The sequence below is a fragment of the Ovis aries genome, chromosome 2 (genome assembly GCF_016772045.2).
Source record: "Ovis aries strain OAR_USU_Benz2616 breed Rambouillet chromosome 2, ARS-UI_Ramb_v3.0, whole genome shotgun sequence".
Lineage (NCBI taxonomy): Eukaryota > Metazoa > Chordata > Mammalia > Artiodactyla > Bovidae > Ovis > Ovis aries.
This window is the reverse complement of record NC_056055.1, coordinates 239700653-239725877: the sequence shown is the minus strand read 5'-3', so window position 1 is coordinate 239725877 and position 25225 is coordinate 239700653. Positions and strand designations below refer to the sequence as shown.

Here is a 25225-nt window from a genome sequence, read left to right as displayed (position 1 = left end):
TTGTTGGAAATCAGCTGCTGCTGCTGCTGCTAAGTCGCGTCAGTCGTGTCCAACTCTGTACAACCCCATAGACGGCAGCCTAACAGGCTCCTCGGTCCCTGGGATTCTCCAGGCAAGAATACTGGAGTGGGTTGCCATTTCCTTCTCCAATGCAAAGTGAAAAGTGAAAGTGAAGTCGCTCAGTCATATCTGACTCTTTGTGACCCCATGGACTGCAGCCTACCAGGCTCCTCTGTCCACGGGATTCTTCAGGCAAGAGTACTGGAGTGGGGTGCCATTGCCTTCTCTGGGAAATCAGCTAACCTTACATAAATGTACAGGTTTGTTTGTGGCCTATAGGACACCATTAGAATCTTGCCTCTGCTCATCTCCAAAACTTAGCTTGCCTTACTCTGTCCCTTTTATCCCTATATTCTAGCCACTGGCCTTAATTCTTTATCTATAGCATGCCGAGCCTCTTCTTACCTTTGTACTTGTTCTTTCCTATGCCTGGCATGCTTTTCTTTCTCAGCGTTCATATTTCTTCTCAAACTTATCTATAGTGTTTCCCTGGCCAGTGTATCTAAAGTATAACCCATCACCATGTTTTCTTTTCTTTAAATTAATTAATTTTCTGGTTGCACTGGATCTTCATTGCTGTGCAGGGGCTTTCTCTAGTTGCAGCAAATGGGAGCAAACTCTTCGTGGTGCATGGGCTTCCTATTGCTGTGGCTTCTCATGTTGCAGAGCACAGACTGTAGGCGCGCAGGCTTCAGTAGTCGCAGTGTGTGGGCTCAGTCGGTGCAGCATGTAGTTCTAGGGCACGTGGGCTTCAGTAACTGCAGCACATAGGCTCGGTAGTTGTGGCTGTCAGACCCGAGAGTTTGCAGCCTCAGTAGTTGTGACCCACAGGCTCAATAGCTGTGGCACATGGGCTTAGTTGCTCTGTGGCATGTGGACTCTTGCTGGACCTGGGATTGAACCCGTGTCCCCTTCATTGGGAGGTGGATTCCTATCCATTGCACCATCAGCTAAGTCCCACCATGTTTTATTTTCTACATAGCAGTGATCACTGTCTGAACTGATTTTACTGATTGCTGTGCTTATTTTTTTTCATCTCCCTCATGACTGGAGTTCTTTATCTTATTTACCACTATAGCCTTTGCACATATAAGAGTGCCTATTTTATAAGAAATAAAAATAAAGTCAACCCATCAATCAAATAAAGTGAATTTGCTGGGATAAACAGCAGATATAGGTCAGCATAAGGAAAAAGTTTCTCATATGGTTGTTGACTCACTCCACTATATTCATACTTAGATTTTTACATGAACATATAGCAGTTGAAATATATATTACCTTATTTTTTATAGAAATATGTTTTAAATCGTTCCTTTTAATAACTTCTAGGAGGATTTTTCCTTCCCCAGTAATCATAGTTCACATTAGGCTGTACTGTAAGTCTTAAATTATCCTGGTGCAGGGGAAAGAACATATTTGGACTTGATTTCCAATTTTGCTACTCGGCTATCACAGTGTTTTACAAATACTGATTTGTTCCCCACAACAATTCTATGAGGTTATGTATGTTATCACCATTTTTTTAGAGATATAAAACCTGAAACACAGAGAAGTTATAGGACTTCCTCAAGGAAACACAGCTTGTGAACCCAGAAACACATTTATTGTCCTTTATGAACAGTTTAATGAACTTTGAAGAGTAATTATGTGAAGCAGTTAGGACAGGGCTTGACACGTAGTATGATGAGTTTTAGTTATTCTTGTTTCTCTTACTACTCTAGTAGGTAGTTTTCAGTCATACTAAAATTTGAGAAAGCATTGAACTCAGTTAAAGAAGCAACAGAAGGATTTTACAGAGATGTTTGTGTACTCACATCATTCTGCCTTTAAGATAACTGAGTTTTATTTGCCTTCAGGACTCACTACATTCTGTTATTTTGTGACTGTGTAATCTTAATACATTAAGGCTAATAAACAACATGTATTGTGAAGTTTAAATGAATTGGCATACATGAAAGCTTAGCACTTACAGCCACATAGCAGACATTTCAGTTTTGAGGGAGATAACCTGGAATTTAAAAAGGCACTATGACACCATGGTTAAGAGCCAAGCTGTGGAGTCTGTCAGACATGGATTCACATTCTTACTATACTGTTTATGCAATATGGATATTAACCTTTTTCTCATGTAAAAAAATGAGAATAGTAGTAGTATTTCCATCATGAGGCAGTTGTAAAGTTTAACTCAGCATTAAGTAAAGGACATAATACTGTCCCTAGAGGATGGTGAGATAGCACTTATTATGTATTAGCTACTACTATCACTATTATTATGATTACCTTTTTTCTTCCCTCTCTTTATTGAAGTATGATTTGCCTAAAAATAAAGTACATAGGTCTCAGGTTGGATGAGTTTTGGCACTTGAGTAACTACTACTCATAACAAGACAGAAAATACTTCCATCACCCTAGAAGTTCCCATGGTGCCCTTTCCAGCCAACACTCCTCTCTCAGAGCAACCACTTTTTGGCTTCTGTCTCCATAGATTAGTTTGTTTGTTTTTTATTTCTCCTCATAGGTTAATTTTGGCTGTTCATACACTTTCTGAAACTGGAATTATACAGTATGCATGTTTTTCTGTTTGGCTTCTTTTGCTTAGCATCATGTGTTTTGAGTTTCATCCACGTGGTTTCATGTATCTATGGTAGTTCCTTTTTATTTCTGAGTAGGATTACAGTTTGAATACACTACATTTTGTGTATCTCTTCTCCTGTTGATGATCATTTGGGTTATTTCTAGTGTGGGACTTTGAAAATTAAAGCATAGGCTGCAGTCCATGGGGTCACTAAGAGTCAGACACGACTGAGTGACTTCACTTTCACTTTTCACTTTCATGCATTGGAGAAGGAAATGGCAGCCCACTCCAGTGTTCTTGTCTGGAGAATCCCAGGGGTGGGGGAGCCTGGTGGGCTGCCGTCTATGGGGTCGCATAGAGTTGGATATGACTGAAGTGATTTAGCAGCAGCAGCAGCAGCAGGGATATTCTTATACCAGTCTTTAGATGGACAAATGTCTTCATTTCCCCTGAGTAAATACCTAAGGAATGGAATTGCTGGGTCATAGGGTAGATATGAGAAACGCTGGACTGGAAGAAACACAAGCTGGAATCAAGATTGCCAGGAGAAATATTAATAACCTCAGATATGCAGATAACACCACCCTTATGGCAGAAAGTGAAGAGGAACTAAAAAGCCTCTTGATGAAAGTGAAAGAGGAGAGTGAAAAAGTTGGCTTAAAGCTCAACATTCAGAAAACGAAGATCATGGCATCTGGTCCCATCACTTCATGGCAAATAGATGGGGAAACAGTGGAAAGAGTGTCAGACTTTATTTTTGGGGGCTCCAAAATCACTGCAGATGGTGACTGCAGCCATGAAATTAAAAGACGCTTACTCCAAAAAAAAGAAAAAAGACGCTTACTCCTTGGAAGAAAAGTTATGAGCAACCTAGATAGTATATTCAAAAGCAGAGACATTACTTTGCTGACTAAGGTCCATCTAGTCAAGGCTATGGTTTTTCCTGTGGTCATGTATGGATGTGAGAGTTGGACTGTGAAGAAGGCTGAGTGCTGAAGAATTGATGCTTTTGAACTGTGGTGTTGGAGAAGACTCTTGAGAGTCTCTTGGACTGCAAGGAGATCCAACCAGTCCTTTCTGAAGGAGTTCAGCCCTGGGATTTCTTTTGGAAGGAATGATGCTAAAGCTGAATCTCCAGTACTTTGGCCACCTCATGCGAAGAGTTGCCTCATTGGAAAAGACTCTGATGCTGGGAGGGATTAGGGGCAGGAGAAGAAGGGGACAACAGAGGATGAGATGGCTGGATGGCATCACGGACTCGATGGACGTGAGTCTGAGTGAACTCCGGGAAATGGTGATGGACAGGGAGGCCTGGCGTGCTGTGATTCATGGGGTCGCAAAGAGTCGGACACGACTGAGTGACTGAACTGAACTGAACTGAACTGAGGGTAGATATGAATTTGACTTTATATCAAACTGACAGTTTCCTAAGGTGATAGTAGCAGTGAGATCTCTTTTTAATACGGGTGGGAATAAGGGTGGTATTTGAGGTAATTCAGCACAGAGAAATATTTGGAGTCATATGGACCTGGGTTCCTATCCAGGCTCTGGTGTTTACAGTCTGAGTGACTTATTTAATATCTCTGAGACTTAGTCTTAACCTGTAAAAAGGGAGTGGCAATAAGGTCATGTATATTGCTATCTAGTGTTCTACCCAGCAGTGGCATACCAAGCTGGGGGCAATAGGGCAGGCTTGTAAGGGGGTATGTCGTCTGCAAAGAATTTAAAAGCAGTAAGAAAACCACTTAAGTGTCTGCTTTTTAGCATCATTATGCACCCGCAGGTTGAAGCAGCGTCAGTGATAAAATGCTTCTCCTTGCCTCCTTTTCCTCCTGTATACTATGCTGCCTAGCAATTATGGCAATTTATAATAAATAGTCATTATAAGCAATCTTTAGTCAAGTTAAGCAGGAAGTAAGAGGTTGGAATTTGGAACCTGAGTGAGATCTGGGACTTTTGTTACAGGTTCGTTCTCTGTGCAGTTTGTTTCTTCCTTATTCCTGGTTTGCAAGGCTCACCGTAAGTAGGGACATGTCCAGGGTTCCAGGGAGCCAGCCACACAGATGTCTGTTCCTCTCTTGGAGCCATCTGTAAACAGCCACTCCTCTCTATTTCTTTAAAGTTTGAGGTTTTCTCCCTTCTTTTTTACCCACTGTTTAATTCTGATATGCCATAGACATATTTTCTTCCATTGTAGTCTTCAACTTAATTCTAGATCACGTACCTCATCTAAGCCAGGCTTATTTATCAAGGCCAAAACAAATCCTCTTAAATACCCCATGCCTTATATAAATTAGCTTCCCAAACACATATTCTAATTTATAGAGCCCTTTTATTAATGCCTTTTGTCAATAGTTAATTTGTATTTTTGTAGAATCTGATTTGGACTTTCTCTCTACACTTTCTCCAACTTACCTGTCTCTGAGCTGTTTTTTCTGTGTAAAAATGAGTCATAAGTAACGTTTGTCTGCTGTGGCCTGTCTTCTGTACATTGGATGCGCTACTGATTTGAGGACAAAAATAATAATTCTGGAAGCATTCATGCATTTTTCAGACAGTGCTTACGAGCCCGAGCCCTTGAGTTAAAATGCTTCCTGATACCACTGCTAGCTGTGCTACATTAGCCATGTCCAGCGTGTGGGTGTGTGTTGGTTTGGTTTATACCACCAAGCAACTCTCCAATACCAGCTGGTTCCCTACAATTTAACTCAATTCTGATACTGTCTACCTGGAGATAGTGTCAGATCCCTCAGGTTAAGAGCTCAGCCCTTAACCACTGGACCACCAAGGAAGTCAAAAGCTTAGTCCTGTAAACAACCCTGCTGCCCTTCAGCCCCAACAGCTACTTCAGACACCAATTGCTAATCCAGGTTGTCACCCGTGCTTTTGGCTAGTTGTAGATTAGAAGTTCCAAGGGGCTTCCCTGGTGGCTCAGACAGTAAAGAGTCTGACTGCAATGGACGAGGCCCGGGTTCAATCCCTGAGTCAGGAAGATCCCTTGGAGAAGGAAATGGCAATCCACTCCAGTATTCTTGCCTGGAGAATTCTGTGAACAGAGGAACCTGGCAGTCCACAGGATCACAGAGAGTCAGACACGACTGAGCGACTAACGTTTCATAAGTTCCAAACCCCTTTTCCTTGGTTTCAATTAATTTGCTTAAGTGACTCACAGAACTCAAAGAAACATTTTACTTACTAGATTACTCGTTTATTATAAAACGATATAATTCAGAAAACAACCAGATAAAAGAGGTGCAGAGGGCAAGGTATATGGGATGGGCTGCATAGCTTCCATGTCCTCTCCCAGCATGCCACTCTCCCAAATCCCCATGTGTACCAACACAGAAGCGCTCTGACCCTGTCCTTTTGTGTATCCCATTACATTGGCTGGTTGATTAAATCATCGTCCACTGGTGATCACTTCAGCCACCAGCCCCTCTCCCCTCCCTGGAGGTCAGAGAAGTGGGACTGAAAGTCCCAACCCTCCGATCATATGTTTGGTTCTCCTGGTAACCAGCCTGCACCCTTAGGTGCTTCCCAAAAATCTCTTCATTAACATAAACTCAGGTGTTAGTTGAAAGAGGTTTGTTATGGATATCACGATATCTTTATTACTTTTATTACTTAGAGAATTCCTGGAGAAGGAAATGGCAACCCACTCCAGTGTTCTTGCCTGGAGAATCCCAGGGATGGAGGAGCCTAGTGGGCTGCCGTCTATGGGGTCACACAGAGTCGGACACAACTGAAGCAACTTAGCAGTAGCAGCAGCATACAAAGTGAAGTAAGCCAGAAAGAAAAACACCAATACAGTATACTAATGCATATATATGGAATTTAGAAAGATGGTAATGATAACCCTGTATGCGAGACAGCAAAAGAGACACAGATGTATAGAATAGTCTTTTGGACTCTGCGGGAGAGGGTGAGGGTGGGATGATATGGGAGAATGGCATTGAAACATGTAAATTATCACATGTGAAACAAATCACCATGATACAGGGTGCTTGGGGCTGGTACACTGGGATGACCCAGAGGGATGGGATGGGGATGGGGAGGGAGGTGGGAGGGGGGTTCAGGATGGGGAACACATGTACACCCATGGCGGATTCATGTCAATGTATGGCAAAACCAATACAATATTGTAAAGTAAATAAATAAATGGGAAAAAAAATTCCAAGGGTTTTGAGGACTTCTGTGCCAGACAGACTATATCAAGACTATATATTTCTGACATACAATAAATACAGATAAATTACAGAATCACAGCAGTTTACCTAACCTCTCTGGGTATTGGGTTTTTTGGGGGGGTTTTTTTGGAGGATGGGGAGCTGTTGTTTTGTTTTGTTTTGTTTTTCAGTTATACTGCTTAGCATGCAGATTCTTAGTTCCCTGAACAGGGATCAAACCCACATCCCCTGTGCTGGAAGTATAGAATCTTAACCACTGGACCTCCAGGGAGGTTTTTCTTATCCATGAAATAAGTAATGATACCTGCTTCTTAAACAAGATAATGGATGTAGAATGCTATAAAATTCCTATGGCTGCCGTAACAAATTACCATAAACGTATCTTCTAGTTCTGTAGGTCGGAAGTCTGACCTGGGTCTCACAAGCCTGATGTCTTGACAGGGCTTTGTTCCTTCTGGAGGCTGTAGAGCAGAATCCGTTTTCATGCACTTCCCCGTTTCTGGTATTTCTTGGCTAGAAGAAACCTTCCATCTTTAGAACTGGCAGTCGTCGGTCAAGTCCATTTCACACTTACATATCTCTACTCTCTGCAGCCAGGAAAGGTCCTCTGATTTTAAGGACTCCTGTGATTGTATTGGGCTCCCCTGGATAAAGATAATCTCCCTACCTCAAGGATTTTAACCTTAATCACATCTGCAGAGTCCCTTTGCCATCTATCATAATGTATTCATGGGTTCCAGAAGACCACGGCGTGGGCATTTGTAAGCGGGCCATTGTTCTGCCCACCACAGGTGCAAGATACTATGCCTAGCTCTTTGTAAGCCCTCGGTAAGTGATGAACATCGAAAGCCCTCAGCACTCTCGGAAATTGCAAGCTGAAGGTGTGACCCCTGGGCACAAGTAATTTAAAGCCTGGTGGGAAAATGAGAGGGGTGAGGACAGAAATGAATCTGATTCAGGAAGAGTGACCAGAGTCGTGTATGGATTTCAACCCAGTGCCATGGGAAAGTGAGAGGCCGCAGGTCACCCAGTGGTCTGGCAAGTTGAACAGAGTGAATGTGTCAGTAATGTATTGAAGTGCAGAACCTACAAAGACATGAGGTTCAACCCACATGAGAATTTTTATAGAACAATGGGCGAGAGGGAAGGAAAAAGCAGAGGAAAAGCCTCTGCTGACGAGAGAGTCAGGGGTTGGTTCATTCTCTCAAGTCTTCCCACGAGGCCCACCAGACCCCCTTGTTCACTGTGCAGCAGATACGTGCCGGGCACTGTTCCTGGCCTCGGGGATACAGGGCGCGTGGCCACAGAGGCCGCTCTCCCCCGCTCAGTGTGGTGAAACAGACAGCCGTGTCGGCACGGAGCCGTGGTACAGCGTGACGGCAGGAGCCCGCAGGGAGGGTGTGCCTGCTTCCCAGGTTACGAGGTGGGAGCAGCTTCTTGAGGGACCTGCCCACGAACCGAGACCTGAAGAATGAGTTGGTCAGGATGCTCTGAGCCACAAGTAACAGCCCAGCTCAAGTGACCTGAAAGCAACGAGCAGACTGGCTCCTGACTGGAGCCCAGGAGTCGGGTAGGCATCAGGGTGGGTTACTCTGGTCATTCTGGCTCCATCTTTCTGTGATTCCTTTGGCTGGGCTTTCCTCTCCATGTTTATTTCACTGTCAGGCTGGCTACCCTCGTGGTCACAGTTCTAGGAGTCACATCAGGACACCCAGCATCCACAGGAAGAAAGGCGTCCCGTTTGTAGACTCTTTTCTGAAAATGAGAAAACTTCTTTTCTACATGCTCTCAACTCCTGGCCCCCTTGCATCCAGTTGGGGTTACAGGCTCATTTCTGAGCCAGTCCCTATGTCTGGGTGAATGCCATGTCCAATCTGGCTTAGATCTAAGTTCCTGAACCCACCATTGTGGAAAGGACAATGAACTTATACTTCCTGAAATACGTGGTCTTATTTTGGGCTGGACAGATAATGAAGTGAAAATCAAGATGCCGTTAGGAATGAGGGAAAGAAAGAACAGCATGTAGGAATGGAAGTGGCTTGTTCTCGTCTTCTCTCGTGTAAGACTTGTTTCTGCCGCTGTATACCTTCTGCTTTTCATGGCGTCTGTTTCCTCGTAACTCTAGCTTTGCCGTGACTTCTCTCTGTGCATGCTTTCAACTTCAGCGTTCGTCAGTAAGTGCCTCACTTCTCCATGTTTCTCAATTCACATCCCTGTGCTTAATTTACCTCACTTTACACGTGCTTGCAGTAAGCTCCAGAAGACCAGGGACTTTGTTATACCCCCAGCACCTGAGCGGTACCTGGCATGCAGTGAGTGCTGGATAAATGTGTGCCAGGTGAATGAAAGATCAGGCTTCTAGCTAACTGGCTGTGTTTTGGTCAGTTGGGCTCCTCTGTCCAGGTTTTCTGCAGCTGAGGGGCTGTTCCCTGAAGTGACTGTTAATAGATGCCCCTCTAGTGGTAGGAGCAGAAATTTGTTTGGATACACTTCCACTATTGCCTGAACTTCGGTTTACTTTTCTGCAAAATAAAGTCAATAAAATCTTCCCTTTGTGGCTCAGAGGGGTTCAATATCAAGTGGGATTATGTGTATGAAAGTGTATTACATATTGTGAACTGCAAGGCGGTTTGATTCAGTCTTGGTCAATCACATACACCTAGAAAACACTGATGATGGAAAAGCTATTTTATCTGTTCACTTCTACTTCTTGACATTGAATTCTCCAGGAGAACTTCTAACTGGCTCTCTTCTTGTCCCCCAGGGTCACTCAGGATGTGTCAACTGTCTGGAGTGGAACGAGAAAGGAGAGTAAGTATGAGATCCGGCACCTACGGGTGCCAGAGGAGGGTTTGGGGAGGTTGGGATGAGGGGATTTTCTTCCTCTTTGTAGATCTAAGGAAAAGAGTGGACTCAAAAGAGAAGTTGGGTCCTCTGCTCTCTGCTGTGTCCTTAAGTTTCATTCATCAGCAGCACACAGTTAAATATTGAATCCCAGATAGATAGAAGGTTGGATGACCTTCCAAACTCTGTTTTTTTGATAAGCTAATGCATTTAAGGAACAATGAGAAATCCTCAGAACAAAATAAAAGAGAATCAATCACTGTTTATAAGATAACCTTATATTGTGTGACACATACTGTTGTTCTTAAAGTTGTATGTGGCCTAAGTCCTTTTCACCTGGGAAACACGGGATAGAGGAACTTGAGGAGAGGTCAAAACTGTCCTCTCTCTCTGCTTACAGCTTGCTGGCCTCTGGTTCTGACGACCAGCACACGATTGTGTGGGACCCGCTGCACCACAAGAAGCTGCTTTCCATGCACACAGGACACACTGCAAATATCTTTTCTGTCAAGGTGAGCAGGATGAGCCACAGAGCAGATGAACGGTGTGACTGGGCTGCGTGTGGCCGTGCTTGCGTGTGTGTCTCCCACCTACCCTGGGGGTCACAGACATCTTTGTGATCTGAGCATCTGCTGGTGATTTCTAAAACTCTCTGTCTCTTTTCCATGCGCTAATTCCTCTCTCAGAGCCAAGAGGTCAGCTCCAAATGAATGTATACGCATGTGAGTGGTGATGATATAAGGTACGGTTCTGAGTATGAACTTTAATAGCATAGCAGGCAGACCCATGTTTGACTCCCTTATCTGCCTCTTGGAAGCTGTGTGAGCTGGGCAAATCACCTGACCTCTCTGAGCCTGTTTACCCATCTATAAAAAGGAAGTAGCTAAGGAAAATCCTTCAAATTCATGAATAAATAATTTAACTAGAAAGGGAAGTAGCAATCCACAGGGTTGATGTTACAGTTTAAGGAGATGGTTGATTAAAAAAAAAAAAAAGCACCTGGCCCAGGTGATTGTAGGAAATGAGTCTGCTGTTTTTTGGTGGAGGGGAGGAGGGAGGGGACTTACAAATGTCTTCAGACCTCTGAAAGTGAAAGTGTCCAACTCTTTGCGACCCCATGAACTGTATAGTCCACCAGCCCCTTCTGTCCGTGGGATTCTCCAAACAAGGATACTGGAATGGGTAGCCATTCCCGTCTCCAGGGGGTCTTCCCAACCCAGGGATCGAACCCAGGTCTTCCACCTTGTGGCAGATTCTTTACTGTCTGAGCCACTGGTGAGGCCCCTCTTCAGACCTCGGGAGACCTGTTATGTGGAAGTAACGTGAGGCTTGTCCCTTTTGGTCCCAGAGAACAGACCTCGGATTAGTGACTATGAGTTTTCAGAAGCAGATGTAGGCCTGATGAAGGAAAGAACTGTCTAATACTTAGAGGTATTTGGAAAAGGCAAAATGGGCCTTCTGAGGATGTAGTCAGTGTCCCAGCACCGAGGTATTCCTCACTGGGAACTTAAAAGAAATGACCTTTAAGGACGTTTCCAGCTCTGAAATTCTGTAATGGTGTATGTGAGGGTGAGGCTGTCCTTTGGAAAGCCTCACTCGTCCAAGAAATCTTTTCCTGATTAATATCAAGACCAATTACAAGAAGCCTGAAGAGGAAGACAGATTCAAGAGCTCAAAACCAACTTATTTCCCTAGTCAGAACTTCTTTCCCAGCTCTGACTCTCGTCTACTGTCCCAAGGACCAAGCCTAGGTTAATTTCTGTGATTTTTAATGACAGAGAAATGCTGATTCACCTCTCGCATGATGACTAGAAACTGCTCTCGTCCCCTGAAAAGTGTTAGGTCTAGTTTAAATCGGTGGGGTCAGATCAGAAGAAGGGACCTAAGCCATCATTTTGGCATCATAGAACACAAAATGTCGAGTTCAGAGACCAGACTTGGACAGTGGCCTTGATATTCCCTAATACTAAGACCTTGGGCAAGACCCTCAGCCTCCTCTTCTATTATAAAAGGGTTCCTCTCCCTTCTGGTGATAAACCACAGATGTATTTAACCCACGAGCTCCCCCTAGTGGCATCTATAATGTCGGGCGAGTAGGGCAGCAGCCACAAGCTCTTCCCAAGGGCTCTTCTGTTTCTGTTGCGAGTGGGGTGTGTGTTGTTTCCAGACAGGGTTAAAGATCACTAGTTGTCCCTAAAAATGATCAAATTCCATCTTTCATCTAGCCCTTATGCTGGTGAGCTATCAGAGAAGTGGATGTGAAAAGAGTGAATTTTTAGCTCAAGCCAGGTGGGACTTTAGTATTTTTAGACAAAATTTTAGTATTAATCAAAATTATGTTTGTGGCTGTTTTGTCCTTGCCATATGTGATCTGGACCCTTTTGTTCTCAGCTTCATTGGAATGATAGGATTGTCCTTCTGAATGATGGCCACATAGAACAGTAGCCTTCTGATGCTCAGCCCTTCCCCAAGGTCTGAGGTCTGAGCCATTTCCAGCACTGCCCTTATAAGGAGTGCTACTTGGAGCATCTTTGCACGGGTCCTGTTTTTCTTTTAGAATTACTTCCCAGGAGTGGTAGCTTTGGGTCAAAAGATAGAAATAGTTTTTATCTGTTACCTGTTGCCTGATTGTTCTCTAGAAGTATTTGAACCAATTTAAAACACCCACTCTCTTAAAACACTGAGGGACTTGTGTTTTAAGACTAATTTATTACTTCCCCCAGGTTATTAAATAGGCATCATGAAGCATCTAGGAGTCAGAAAGACTTGAATTTGAACCCAGTCCTGCTTAATGCTAGTGTCAAACCTCAATTTTAGTGAGATTTTTATATTATATTAATAAGATAAATCACGTACTCAATGTCTAAGCACTGGTAAATGCTTAATAAATGGTAACAATGTGATTATCATCCATTCAGCTCTTGGCCTGGGGAAGAATCAGAAGAAGAGAGTTCCTTAGATAGTCCAGCTTGGCGTGGGTCAGGACCACTCTGGAAAATAAAGGTGTACACCCTGATTTTGACTGTTAGGCCTACAGGCTGATGCTCAAGATCCAAAGTTCTCTTGGTGGATTGGCTTGGATGGGCTCCTTTTCTCATCTGCTATGGAGAGGGGGGAAAGATGCTAACATGCAGGCTAGTCTCCTTCCATGGCCCACCCCCACCATCTGCCAACCTCTTCTTCAATCTCTCCCAAGCAGTTCCTGCCTCACGCTGGGGACCGCATCTTGATCACAGGGGCAGCTGACTCCAAGGTGCATGTCCACGACCTGACAGTGAAGGAGACGATCCACATGTTTGGAGACCACACGAACCGGGTGAAACGCATCGCCACGGCGCCCATGTGGCCCAACACGTTCTGGAGCGCTGCTGAGGATGGGCTTATCCGGTGAGGCTCTGAGGCAGGGCGTGCGGCCTGGGCCTCCCCTGCTCCTGCTGCATGCGGTGCCCCCTCCCCTCTGCCCTCCTGCTTCCTTCCACAGACCTGGCTCCTTCCCTCCAACAGAGGTCCAGCCTCATTGGTCTGCCCAGCACAGTGATCAGGGCACAGATAGAGTAGGAACACTTGCTGACTCTGTTCTTTGCCTTCTGCACTTCTTGCCCTCTCCTGAGCTACACAAGCACACTGGCTTTCTTGCTGCCTCGCACACACAGTCTGCCTCCTCTGGCTTTCGCCCTTGCTGCCCCTCTACCTGGTTTTCTCAGTCCCAGCTCTCTGTCGGCTCTCCTCACCCCAGGGAGACTCCCGAAGAGCCACCTCCTGAGAAGCACCTTCCCTGGCCGCCCTCTGCTACAGACCTTCTGCCGTTGTTTTTTGTCTCCGTGCCCTCACTGTATCCTCTATAGCTCTAGTCACCATCTGGAGTCATTTATTTGCTGGTCCACTCTTTTGTCTGTGTCCCTCACTGAGTAGTGAACTGCCAGCATTTTTGTCTGTCCTGTCCTGGGTTGTGTCCCTAGAGCCCAGCACAGTGCCTGGCACACAGAGGCACATGATCCATTTGCCTTGAACAGTCGGCCAGTGGGCATATTCTTGGGAAGGGGACCGCAGCCAGAAATAGTTAAGTGGCCTCTCCCCCTTTCCACTGACCTGCATCATCACGCCTCTGCCTCTGCTTCCCTTGTTCGTGAAATGGCCTCATTGCCTTTCCTAACTCCTTTCTTCAGATATAACCTGAGAACTTTCCCCTATCTCTACAATCTGCCCAAACTGCCTCCCTTGAGACCCCATGGGGCTTTGTGCCCTTTTCCTTTCCACAAAGGACGAGGGGTATCTAAGTCATGGAGGAACGAGGACTCAGACCAAGTCAAGTCCTGCCTCTGTCACTCGTGTCCAGGCAAGTCACTTCAGCCTCAGACCTCAGTTTCCTCATCTATAACAAAAACAGTATTTCAGGAAGAGCAATCTGGTGAGGATGGCTGAGAAAGATAAGCGAACGATGAAGAGATTATTGCAGGTGTTTAGGCGGAGGTGGGTGAGCACAGGGGTGATGCCCCTGCCATTTTCTGGATGTGCCTGCATCCTAGAAGCAAACCAGGTCCCCGGTAAAGTGTGCTCGTGGTGGGTGGGTGCTTTGGCCTGACCTTTACCATTGGCTCAGATGGCGAAGAATCTGTCTGCAATGCAGGAGACCCAGGTTTGATCCCTGCTTTAGGAAGATCCCCTGGAGAAGGGAACGCCTCCCCACCCCAGTATTCTGGCCTGGAGAATGCCATGGACAGAGGAGCCTGGTAGGCTACAGTCCTTGGAGTCCCAAAGAGTTGGACATGACTGAGTGACTTTCACTTTCTCTTTACCATCTGGATGGGACTTGGGCTTGTTCTGGGAGTTGGCGTTTCTGGGAAGCTCGTAGATGATCTCAAGATTGTCTTTTTCTGTCACCTCTGTACTTCTTTCGTTTCCTGCAAGAAACTAGGTTAAGAATAGAATTAAGAATTAGAATCAAGGAGCAGAGCAGAGTGGTTAAAACGCAGTCCTCCCAGCTCTGCACCATCCCAGCACTGCACTTACTGCGGTGTCATCCAGGCAAGTTATTGAACTTCTTTTAACTTCTAGTGGTACCTAGGGATAGTGTGAGAATTTAGTTAGATAATACCTGTGTAACACTTGGGAACAATACTGGACACCAAGCAATGTCTCATGAAGTGTTAGTACTCAGTAGTAATAGTACTTAGTGGCAATAATATTGATATCTGTTAAAAAATAAATAAAAGGGTTCAGTAGTATCTACCTTAGGGAGTTCTGTTAGAATAAAAAGAATGTGTGAGAAGCCTACTACTTGGCATTCAGAGCACTCAAGATATGGGAGTAGTTTTTGACATTCTACTTACAAACAGATCCAGAACCCCTCCCAGTTCCTTTGCACTCCAGGCCTTGGCTTCTCCCCTGCCCTCTGCCCACGGACGCAACCCCCAACCTGTTGTGTCCTCTCTCACAGCCAGTATGACCTTCGGGAGAACAGCAAACACTCGGAAGTGCTGATCGACCTGACAGAGTACTGTGGCCAGCTGGTGGAGGCCAAGTGCCTCACTGTCAACCCCCAGGACAACAACTGCCTGGCCGTGGGGGCCAGCGGGCCCTTTGTGAGGCTCTACGACATCCGCATGATCCACAACCACAGGTAGGAACACGCGGCAAGTCCCTGAGAACCTGCTGCCCCTTACCCTCATTGCCAGGCCCTCTTCTCTTTGAGGGGGGTTTTTTTTCATTCTGTGATTTTTTTTAAAATAATTCAATCTGTGCTTGTTTTTATGAGAAGTGTATTAAAGAAATTACTTTTACTCCATTACCTGAAAGAAATCCCGGTGTATAATAGCTTCTGTGCATACGTAGTGTACATAGTTACCATCTTATACATGTAAACTCCTTTATTTGTACATACAATTTTACTTTATTCTTTTTTTAAAAAAAAAAAGTATACTCAGAACCTCCAGAGAAGTCCCAGACCTGCGCGGCCCGCCAGTCTGGGTTTTCAGTGGACTCCTGGGACAGGTGTACGAACTTCTGGCCTGCGTTACTTTCATTTGTGGATTGGATGACTGTTGTTACTCTTCACACACTACATGACTTAGAGTAGGCCACGAGCTTTAGCTTCCTCATCTATAAAATGGGAGTAATAGGGTGGCCACGAACCAAAGACTGGTAGGCAGGGCCACTGCGATGGGTGTGTCCATAGCTCTCTAGTTGGTTGACTTTTGGGGGTGCTCAGGTAAGAAAGAAAGGTACCTCTTCGCATATCTCTCCAGGGATACAAACAGGTTTTTCCCAAGGAAGTGTGGTCCAGCCAGGAGTCCTGATCGGCATTATAACCTATTTTGTTTGCCTTGCCACCAGAAAAAGCATGAAGCAGAGCCCTTCAGCAGGTGTACACACCTTCTGTGACCGGCAGAAGCCCCTCCCGGATGGCGCAGCCCAGTATTACGTAGCAGGTAGGGCTCAGCCCAACTCTGGCCCTAAACTCTTGGTGGGGTGCTGATTGTCTCCAGAGCAGTGCAGGGAGGCAGTGGTGACCGAGAGTCAGACAGACCTGCATTTAATCCTGGTTACCATCCACCAGCTCTTACGTGACCTTTGGCAAATTTCTCACCCTGGAGGAATCTTAGTTTCTTTTCTGTAAAATGGGGTTACGATGACTCAGTGAGATAGTGTTTAACAGTTGGCCCACTTCATACAGTAAGGGCTCAACACTTAGAGCTGCTTTTCTGGGGAAGATGACTGGTCACTGGGAAGGCTGACTTCTCACAACTCCCTGCCCCTTTGCGGAGGGACCAGAAGCCTCCCACGCGGGTACCTCTGCTCCCTGCAGGTCACCTGCCAGTGAAGCTGCCTGACTACAACAACCGTCTGAGAGTGCTGGTTGCCACGTATGTCACCTTCAGCCCCAATGGCACAGAGCTGCTGGTCAACATGGGGGGCGAGCAGGTACGGCTGGCCGCCCGAGGCGGCACCCCCAACCCCCGCCCCCATATCCGGCAGCCAGGGCTGTGCCCGCCACATCCACTTCCATGAGGCAGACAAGAAGCCTCGCTGTAAATGGCGTTACTGTGAAAAACCGAAATGCCGTGGCACCACTGGAATTCCCAGAGAAGTACCCTGCTCTTGAGTGTAAGCTTTAGAACTGACAGACCTGTCTTTAGTCACTGGCCTTTTATTTATGAGCTGTGTGCTGAGACTTTGAACACCTCTCTTCATTTTCCTGAACTTTGGTTTCCTCATCTGCTGCTTTCCTAGGAGGAAATCTGTGGCTCAGAGCATGCAGCCGGGGTTCTGTTCAGGACCAGTTTTGGGAAGTCTTCTTTGATAATGATCGGTTGCTAAACCTTCTGTTGTTCTCGGTCAGGTTGTTTAATAAGCCTTGCATAAATTAATTTACTCTGCAAACACTCACTGAGTGCTTACTCTGGGAGTAGCATTAGCATAAACATGAGGGAGACAGGTGCAAAATATGATCCATGCTAGGCTGACAGGAGAGACATGGCAAGTGAAACAAACCATTGATGACATTTAAAGGCAAGGTGTGATACAGGAGAAATGGGATGTGATACAGGAGACTGGGTGAGCCCCTGAGTTCAGAAGAGGGCTCTGGATCCAGATTGCTGAGCTGTCCCCTGGCTTAAAGGTGGTGTAAGGATAAGTGGGAGAGACAGTCTAGCAGAGTGGTTTGGAGCCAAATAGACTTGGTTTTAGGTGCTGGCTGTGCCACTTGCTGCTTTTATGGCCCTGGATAAATTAATTAAACTCTGAGCCGACATTTCTTCTTCTGGAAAGGTGGCTGATAATAGTACCTTTTTGTGGTACTAAAGATGGTACTCATTTTGTGGTACTCATTTCTAAGATGAAATGAGAAAAGTCATATAAAACACTTAACAGAGGAGCAAAGTAAGGATTCAATACATGTTAAGTAATAATAGGTAATATTTACTGAGGGAAGTAACTAGCAATGTTATTTGGGCAAATTGCTTCTCTTCTCTGGGGTTTCAGTTTTCCCATTTATAACATGAGACCCCTGAGGCCCTTGTTGACCTAATACACATGTGATTCTAAGGAATGACAGTATTTGAAGCTGTCCACCCCCAGGGCCAGGCACTAGAAGGATCTTCCCACCTGAGGCTTGCTCCAGGAAGCACCCCCGTCCTGTGTCACTCGGTGGTTCCCTGCTGAACACTCAGCTGTGTTCCCGAGAGCCGCCCAGGCCTCACTCCTGGCCCGGCCACATTCTTGCCTCACAACGTCCATCTTCTCTTGACCCCTGCACTCTAGGTCTATTTGTTTGACCTGACTTACAAGCAGCGGCCGTACACCTTCCTCTTGCCTAGAAAATGCCACTCCTCAGGGGGTAAGTTCTCCCTGCCCGGCTCCTTTGGGGCATCTCTGCTGGGAACGTGAGTGTGCGCTGCCTCTGTCGGGCAGCCTGCCCCTTACCTTGCACTGTGGATGTGATCCTCTGAAAGGAGCAGTTTCTCTGAAATAACACCATACAGTAAGACGGAAGGGAATCCCAGGTCAGAGAGCTCTGTAAAAATGGGTTTGCCTCACAGCCCTTTTCACTTCCCTCAGAAAAAGTAGGTTCTTCCCATGGCTTGGCTCTTGAGGACCTGACGTAGTTGTGCCCTCCCCTGCCGTCCTAGACCAGTCTCCTAAGTGATTCTTCCTGGGGCCTGCAGTTGATTTAGGCACCTCTTCATCCCCCAACTTTTAGGCATCCCTACAGCCAGATAATGCCAAGTTGAAGTTATGTCCCTCTCCAGCCAGCAGAGGGCGCACAGGCTTGCTTTATGTGCTTGCTGGTCTGCCTGTCAGAACTTGCTTTCTGGGAGTAGATCTACCCTGGGAGGGACAGCCCTGCCGTGGAGCCGTCAGATCCCCGGATGGAAGCTGGAGGGCTGCTGAGGAGAAGTGAGGACTGCCTCCTAAGTTGTTGCTGTTCCTTTCTAACCACCCACCGCCAGAAGTTCAGAATGGCAAGATGTCCACCAACGGTGTGTCCAACGGCATGTCCAACGGCCTGCACCTTCACAGCAATGGCTTCCGGCTGCCAGAGACTAGGGGGCATGTCAGGTAAGGCCAGCCTGACTTGGGGCACAGAGGCTTCTGGAATGTGGCAGTGGTCCCTATGCCACCTCTGCCTGATGGGACTCCAGTCGTGCTCCAGCTGAAGCTCTGGTCTCTTGGTGCCAGTAGCCGGGGTCAGGACCCAGGGGCTAGCTCCTCTTAGCTCTGGGCTCCCTCCTTAAAGGGTCCCGCACAGCCAGGCCTACCCCGTTGTGTTTTCTGCATTCATAGCATCTTCAAGCCTCTTGCACTGCCAGGCCCTGAGCTCAGCTTTTGATATAGAGGTGCCCAGGTCCTCTAGCCCTTGAGAGAAACCTCTCTATAGAGAGATCCATGGGCGGGACTTGGACGGTGACAAAGTTCAGCTCAGCATGGAGGCTGGAGGTGTCAGCTACTTTCATGTCTAGTTTGATGAAGAATTCCTTTAAACCTGTCTAGGACAACTTCATTTCTGCCTGTCTGTTTTTTTTCACTGGCACAAAGCATTGGAATTGTGGCTATTGACCTGCCACAGTTACCCAAGCCAAGGGTGGGAGTGGCATCCTCTTTCATATGACAGTGCAGATCTCAGGGACCAAGAAAACCTGGGAGGCCTCCAGGCAGGGCCACAGACATCCTGAGGGGCTGCTCTGACCTTCCTTGGTTGGCCTGACACTCTGCTTCCCCCGTAGCCCCCAGGTAGAGCTGCCCCCATACCTGGAGCGGGTGAAACAGCAAGCCAATGAGGCTTTTGCTTGCCAGCAGTGGACCCAGGCCATTCAGCTTTACAGCAAGGCCGTGCAGAGGGCCCCTCACAACGCCATGCTCTACGGGAACCGAGCTGCTGCCTACATGAAGCGCAAGTGGTGAGTGGGCCTGATGGAACCAAGTTGCTGAGGCATCCAGGGACAGTAGCAGTGGCATCCTGCTGCCCCTCAGGGCATGTTAGGCCCAGGCCTCTCACCCATTCCTGGTTGGTGGTGGGCAGGTGCCTGACCTGTTAGTCAGGAAGCTTCAAACACCAGGAGAGCTCACAGTTAAATGGAACATGTTCACAAGTAGCTTCAGCATGTTAGTGCTGTGGTTGCTGGAAGTAGGAATTGGGAGAGTGGTTAATCCCAGTCCTTGGAGAATTGGGCCTTGAATCGGACTTTTAAAGGGGCAGTAGAATCTTGCTAGATGCAAATGAGGCCCTGGTGAATTCAGTTGCTATCTGTTTGAAGTGATTGTGCAGCGCCTTGACCTTGGAGTTTGCTGTCCTATGCTCTTGGACCCTTTGGACCAAGCACAAGCAGGATCCTAGACATCTGAAGCTGGCTGTGGGTCTTGCTGTGTGGTAATGGCCAGTGGTAAGGGAACAGGTCCATATCCTGAAGAACCCTTTATCTTTGAAGACCACCAGGGCCCCCAGCCCTTCCGCCTACAGCACCAGCAGGCAAGCAGGCAGGCAGACCCCATCCCCCAGCCAGGGCCAGGATGGGAGATGGATAAAGCTGGGCCCACAGCCATTTCTGCTCCGTCTGGCATCCGTCGGCTCTGCCCAGACAGACAGGCCAGCTGGTGTGCCATCGTCTGGCTGCAACTCGGCAGGCCAGAGAGGGAAGCTTAAGAAACCCACCCAAGTCAGCAGGCTGGTGGATGGGGGTTTGGGAAGATGCTGCCCCCACAGGCCTTAGCTCAGACATCAGGAGTTGGCCATGGGCTCAGATGGCAGCCAGCCCCAGGAGATGACAGTTGGGGGCCCTCCTGGGGTGTTTTGCCCCTCTTTTCCAGCAGGTGGGTAGAATGCAGTGGTCTTCATGCAGGCTGTAGGCTGAGCACACTCTCCTGCATTTTGCTGAGAAGGACTGATGATTTCCCAGTCCACAGTACCCTTAACATCTTCTCTGAATCCCTACTATGCACTGAGAACTAGAGACACAAAGTTCTGTCCCTCCGAGTTACTGTGCTCCAGAGCGCACAGCCTCTGGACAGGGGATAAAGAGGTGGGCATGGTCCATCACCGAAGAGGCAGGAAGCAGTGAGTCTTTGAAGGGTCAGGTGAAGTGCCATGGGCAGAGGAAAAGTCGGGTCACTGTACCTGGGGATCAGGGAGCACCGGGAAGACGTGGTGTCTGCTTTCAGTGTGGGCAGGCTTAGACAGGAGAGGAAAGCGGGGAGGGGACTGTGGGGGAAGGACATTCCCAGGGAGATGAAACGGTGTGAACAAAGGCGTGGGGGTGGGGGACTGACTGAAGAGCTTGTTTGCAGAACAACAAATCCATTTGGCTGGAGCAGAGGGTTCGGGAAGGGACTGGCAGGAGATGAGTCTGTGAGGTAGCCTGGGGCCAGCCTGGGAAGGTCTTGGAATGCAGAGCGGTGGCGTTTTGGCCTCGATTCAGTGGATGATGGGCAGCTACTGAAGAGTTTCGAGCAGCAGAGGGAGGTGTTGAGGGCTGTCTTTTCAGGGAGATTGAGCTGGCAGCAAGTCCGGATGGGTGCGCCCTGGGGCCAGCTTGCTCTCTCCCCATCCCCACGTGCCTGCCAGTGACCCTTAGAATGTCACGTTCTGTCCCAGGCCAGTCTCCCCAGGGCAGCCATCTGCTCCTGGATGCGGTGGGAGCTGTCGCCCTCTGGCTTCTGGCTGCTTTCTGGTCTGGCTCTCCCCGGGAGTTCTGAGGGGCACCTTGCAGGCGGTAATTGGGTTTCCGAAGCGCGCCTGCTCCTCCGTCACAGCCACTCGTTCTGACGCAGCTGCGCCGTCGGGACACTCTGTCTCCCGCCCGCCTCCGCACTGCCAAGCCTCTTGTCCCTGCTCTGAGCACCGGTGCTCCCTCTGGGTGCTGTAGGAGGGAGGGTCAGGAGCACAGCTCCAGCGTCAGACCTGCCCTGGCCCCCGCCGCGCACAGGGGTTGTGAGCTGCGCCTTGGTGGGGAGGCCATGGTGGGGGGGGGCGGTCGGCGGCGTGCTTCTTAACGCAAGTGGGTCCTAGGCCCGCCTCACCCCAGCAGAGGGGAAAAACGGAGAAGTGGATCCTGTGAGGACACCTGGCTCTCCAGTTGAGAGGTGGGGCTGTCTGTGGACCTGGGCAGATGTGTATTCTATACTCCTGCACAGGGTGGGAGGAGGAGGGGCTTCTTCTCTGACCCTCCCCACCCCGCAAAACTATTCCCACTTCCCCACATCCATGCTTCGGGAGTTTGGAGAAGTTAGTGTGGACAATTTGCAGCTCCTGTGGCCTATGCCCGCCCCCACTCCCGCCATCCACTTCCAGAGGAGTGACTCTGCCAGACCGTCAGGCCCCGTCCTCCAGCCCCGGGAGGCAGAGGCCACAGCTGCTGTGGATCAGTCAGCCAGGGCAGAGGGGGCCTGGCTGAGGACTTGCTGCCTGCTGGTCAGCAGCCTGAATCCCCAGCCTGACACTTCTGGCTTCCCCGGACCACAGAACTGTCCTTGAGGGCCCCCTGCCTCAGACCTGGCTTTGAAGGCCAGCCGGGGGGATCTGAGGAGGTGGGTGGAGGAAAGGAGAAGGAGGGCCTGGGAGCCTGAGGCGGGCAAGATGCCAGGCCTTCTGCTGCAGGGCTGCGGGTGCCTGGGGTGAGCGGGTGCACAGTTGCACTCTGTGTCCAGCAGAGGGCAACCCGACACTGGTTTTTGCCTTATGCCCACCCTCTACCTGCCAATACGCCAGGGTTCCTGGCTTTCCTCCTAAACATACTCTGCCTCCTAGAGAGCAAGCCCTGGGCTGAACCAGGATTCTGTTCATCCCCAAATACCCTTGCCCTGAGATCGCTCAAAGGTGGGCTGGGGTGGCCACAGGAAGCGACAAGACTGAATGGGGACTCCCTACCTGCCACGGGGCCCCACCTCCAAAGCACACTCCCCTGCCTTCCCAGGGATGGTGACCACTACGATGCCCTGAGGGACTGCCTCAAGGCCATCTCCCTAAATCCATGCCACCTGAAGGCGCACTTCCGCCTGGCCCGATGCCTCTTTGAGCTCAAGTACGTGGCTGAGGCCCTAGAGTGCCTGGATGATTTCAAAGGGAAGTTCCCGGAGCAGGCCCATAGCAGCGCCTGTGACGCATTGGGACGTGACATCACGGCCGCCCTCTTCTCCAAAAATGACGGTGGTGAGTAGAGTGCGCACTGAGGAGGGGTTGCTGTCACTCTGTCTGTTGGAGATGCTGCGTGACATTCTGGAGAGGACGTAAGTCCTGAGACTGGAGAGGCCTGGGCTCACACTGATTGAGAACCACGTGACCCTGAGACAGTCACTTGGTCTCTTAAGGATTAGCAATAGCGTGTTTAAGGCACCTGGTGTGGTTCCCCCGGGGCTCAGGATAGGGGCTCAGGATAGGAGCTAGGTCATCCTCTCCTGTCATAGACAGGGCCTTGGCCGTTCCGTTGGGATCCGAGCTCCAGCTAGTTGGCTAGAGTGCACTTGCTCCAGATTGCATGGGTGCAGGAGAGACAGCCCACAGGGCAGTGGTAAGGCCCCGGGCACAGGGATGGAGCCTCGGTTCCAGTCTCAGCTCTGCCATGTGGAACCATGAGACTGGGCAGAGCACAGCCTCTCTGAACCTGCTGGCTTATTTGTACAGCATGTTGAAGGGCCTGCCCTGCTCCTCTGGGTAGCGCTGGAGAGTGAGCCAGGTAACTGTGCAGTCTGTAAACATGAGAGGGGAGCTCACTGGGGGCAGACATGCAGCTTCCTCTTCTGCTCTGCAGCGTATTGGACCATGGATTGATCCATCTGTCTGGATAGTGCCAGGCACTGTGCTATGTCCTGGGAATACATCTAGGAACAAGTCAGATAGAATTTCTGGATTCAAGAATTTATAGCCTGGGAAGGACCCTAGCGATGAAGGAGAAGCAAAGAAGGCCCCGGGGGCCTGATAGGGTGTGAGTGCAGGGGAGGGGTTGAAGGCAGCCCGGGGTTTTTGAGGGAGACGTTCAGGCAGAGATCTTGAAGCTGGGGAAGAGGTGACTAGGCAGAGTGTCGCCAGAGGTGAAGCGTCTGGCAGAGGGGCCAGCGCGTGCCAAGGCCTTGAGGCAGGCAGGGACAAGGCACTGAGAGAGCTGGTGTGACTTTACTGAGGCGCGTATGCGGCCACCAGGACCCAGGCTGACTTGTCCTCCGGGGCGGGAGGGCTAGAAAGATCACCCGCTCAAGGCTCTCTTGGCAGCGCTTTGCCCTCCCCTCCCCGCCGCTCACCTCCACACCAACAGACCTTAGGGCCGGGCATCCTCGGGGCTTCCAGACGTTATTCAGGGACCTAAGCCAAGGCCGTCCTGGCATCAGCGATCTCCTCTTGAACACCCTCAAGGGCAGGATGCACAGATGCCTCTTTTCCACAGTTGTTCCCAGTTTTCCAGGGTAGTGGGAGAGGGACAGCCCTTCATGGCTTACTACTTGGACGGAGAACGGGGTGAAGGGTGGGGAGGAAACGGGGAGGCGGGGAGAGACGGGCAGGACTCTCACGGTCCCTGTTCTCTGCCCCAGAGGAGAAGAAGGGAGCCGGCGGTGGCGGCGGCCCCGTCCGCCTCCGAAGCATGAGCCGTAAGGACTCCATCTCCGAGGACGAGATGGTGCTGCGGGAGCGAAGCTACGACTACCAGTTCCGCTACTGTGGCCACTGCAACACCACCACGGATATCAAGGAGGCCAATTTCTTTGGCAGGTCTGAGGCCCTGAGAAGGAGGAGGGCCCAGCCCAGTTGGCGGCAGGAGGTTGAGGGTGGCGTGGGGACCTAGGCTTTCAGAAGTCTCAAATCCCAGCTCTGTGCCCTTGGGCAGATGGCTTCACCTCTGTGAGCCACCATCCCCCTCCAGCCCTCCTCTGTAGATGACATACTCTTTTGGGTAGGTGAGATCCATGAATATAAATCAAGCATCTCCAGCAAGATCCCTTCTAAATATCAGCAGTGTGTTGGGGGCAGGTGTGCTGTAGGGTCTGGGGGTCTGGATCCAGAGAGGCTAGGACTACTGAGGAAAAGCTGAGGCAGGAGCATTCCCAGAGACCCCTGAGAGGCAGGATCCGATCCTGGCACCCAGGGGGCTTACGATGCACTTTGAGGGAGAGTAAGTCAGAGGGACCTCGGCTGTCTGTGACCCCAAGGTTAGGAGAACAGTTGGACAGTGACACGACTCTCCAGTGTGGAGAGGATGCTCGTGTGTGTGGGAGTTCCGAGTCGGGTGAAGACCCCAGAGTTCGGGGGGCTGAGTGGCTCCAGGCTTCCCTGCCACCCCCTTTCCCTCAGCCATGCAGCCTGTGGGCCATCCCCCGACCTGACCTCCCTGCTCTTTGCCCCCCCCCTCCCCCGCCAGCAACGCTCAGTATATCGTCAGCGGCTCTGACGATGGCTCCTTCTTCGTCTGGGAAAAGGAGACCACCAACCTGGTCCGCGTGCTGCAGGGCGACGAATCCATCGTCAACTGCCTGCAGCCACACCCCAGCTACTGCTTCCTGGCCACCAGTGGCATCGACCCTGTTGTGCGGCTCTGGAACCCCCGGCCGGAGGTGAGGGGGCGGGCAGGGTGGCAGAAGC

The 25225-nt window shown here is 49.3% G+C and overlaps 1 protein-coding gene across 7 annotated transcripts in view; it reads left to right on the top strand.

The window, feature by feature from the left end:
* The window catches only part of WDTC1 (WD and tetratricopeptide repeats 1), a 68445-nt gene that overhangs the window by 34812 nt on the left and 8408 nt on the right, over positions 1–25225 (top strand). For 3 of the 7 annotated variants that reach the window (XR_009599448.1, XM_060410638.1, XM_042245117.1), the window contains exons 4-15: positions 9587–9633; positions 10067–10178; positions 12863–13053; positions 15104–15286; positions 16000–16094; positions 16472–16587; positions 17926–18001; positions 18615–18723; positions 19389–19562; positions 22572–22807; positions 24181–24358; positions 25005–25197. Coding sequence is in view for 6 of the 7 variants with exons in the window: in XM_060410638.1 (XP_060266621.1) it covers positions 9587–9633; positions 10067–10178; positions 12863–13053; positions 15104–15286; positions 16000–16094; positions 16472–16587; positions 17926–18001; positions 18615–18723; positions 19389–19562; positions 22572–22807; positions 24181–24358; positions 25005–25197 (1710 nt within the window). In the remaining variant the exon portion in view is untranslated. Of the gene's footprint in view, positions 1–9586; positions 9634–10066; positions 10179–10352; positions 10409–12862; positions 13054–15103; positions 15287–15999; positions 16095–16471; positions 16588–17925; positions 18002–18614; positions 18724–19388; positions 19563–22571; positions 22808–24180; positions 24359–25004; positions 25198–25225 lie in introns of those variants that run through there. The other 4 variants (XM_004005084.5, XM_012151165.4, XM_042245118.1 and 1 more) reach the window with 4 other exon arrangements.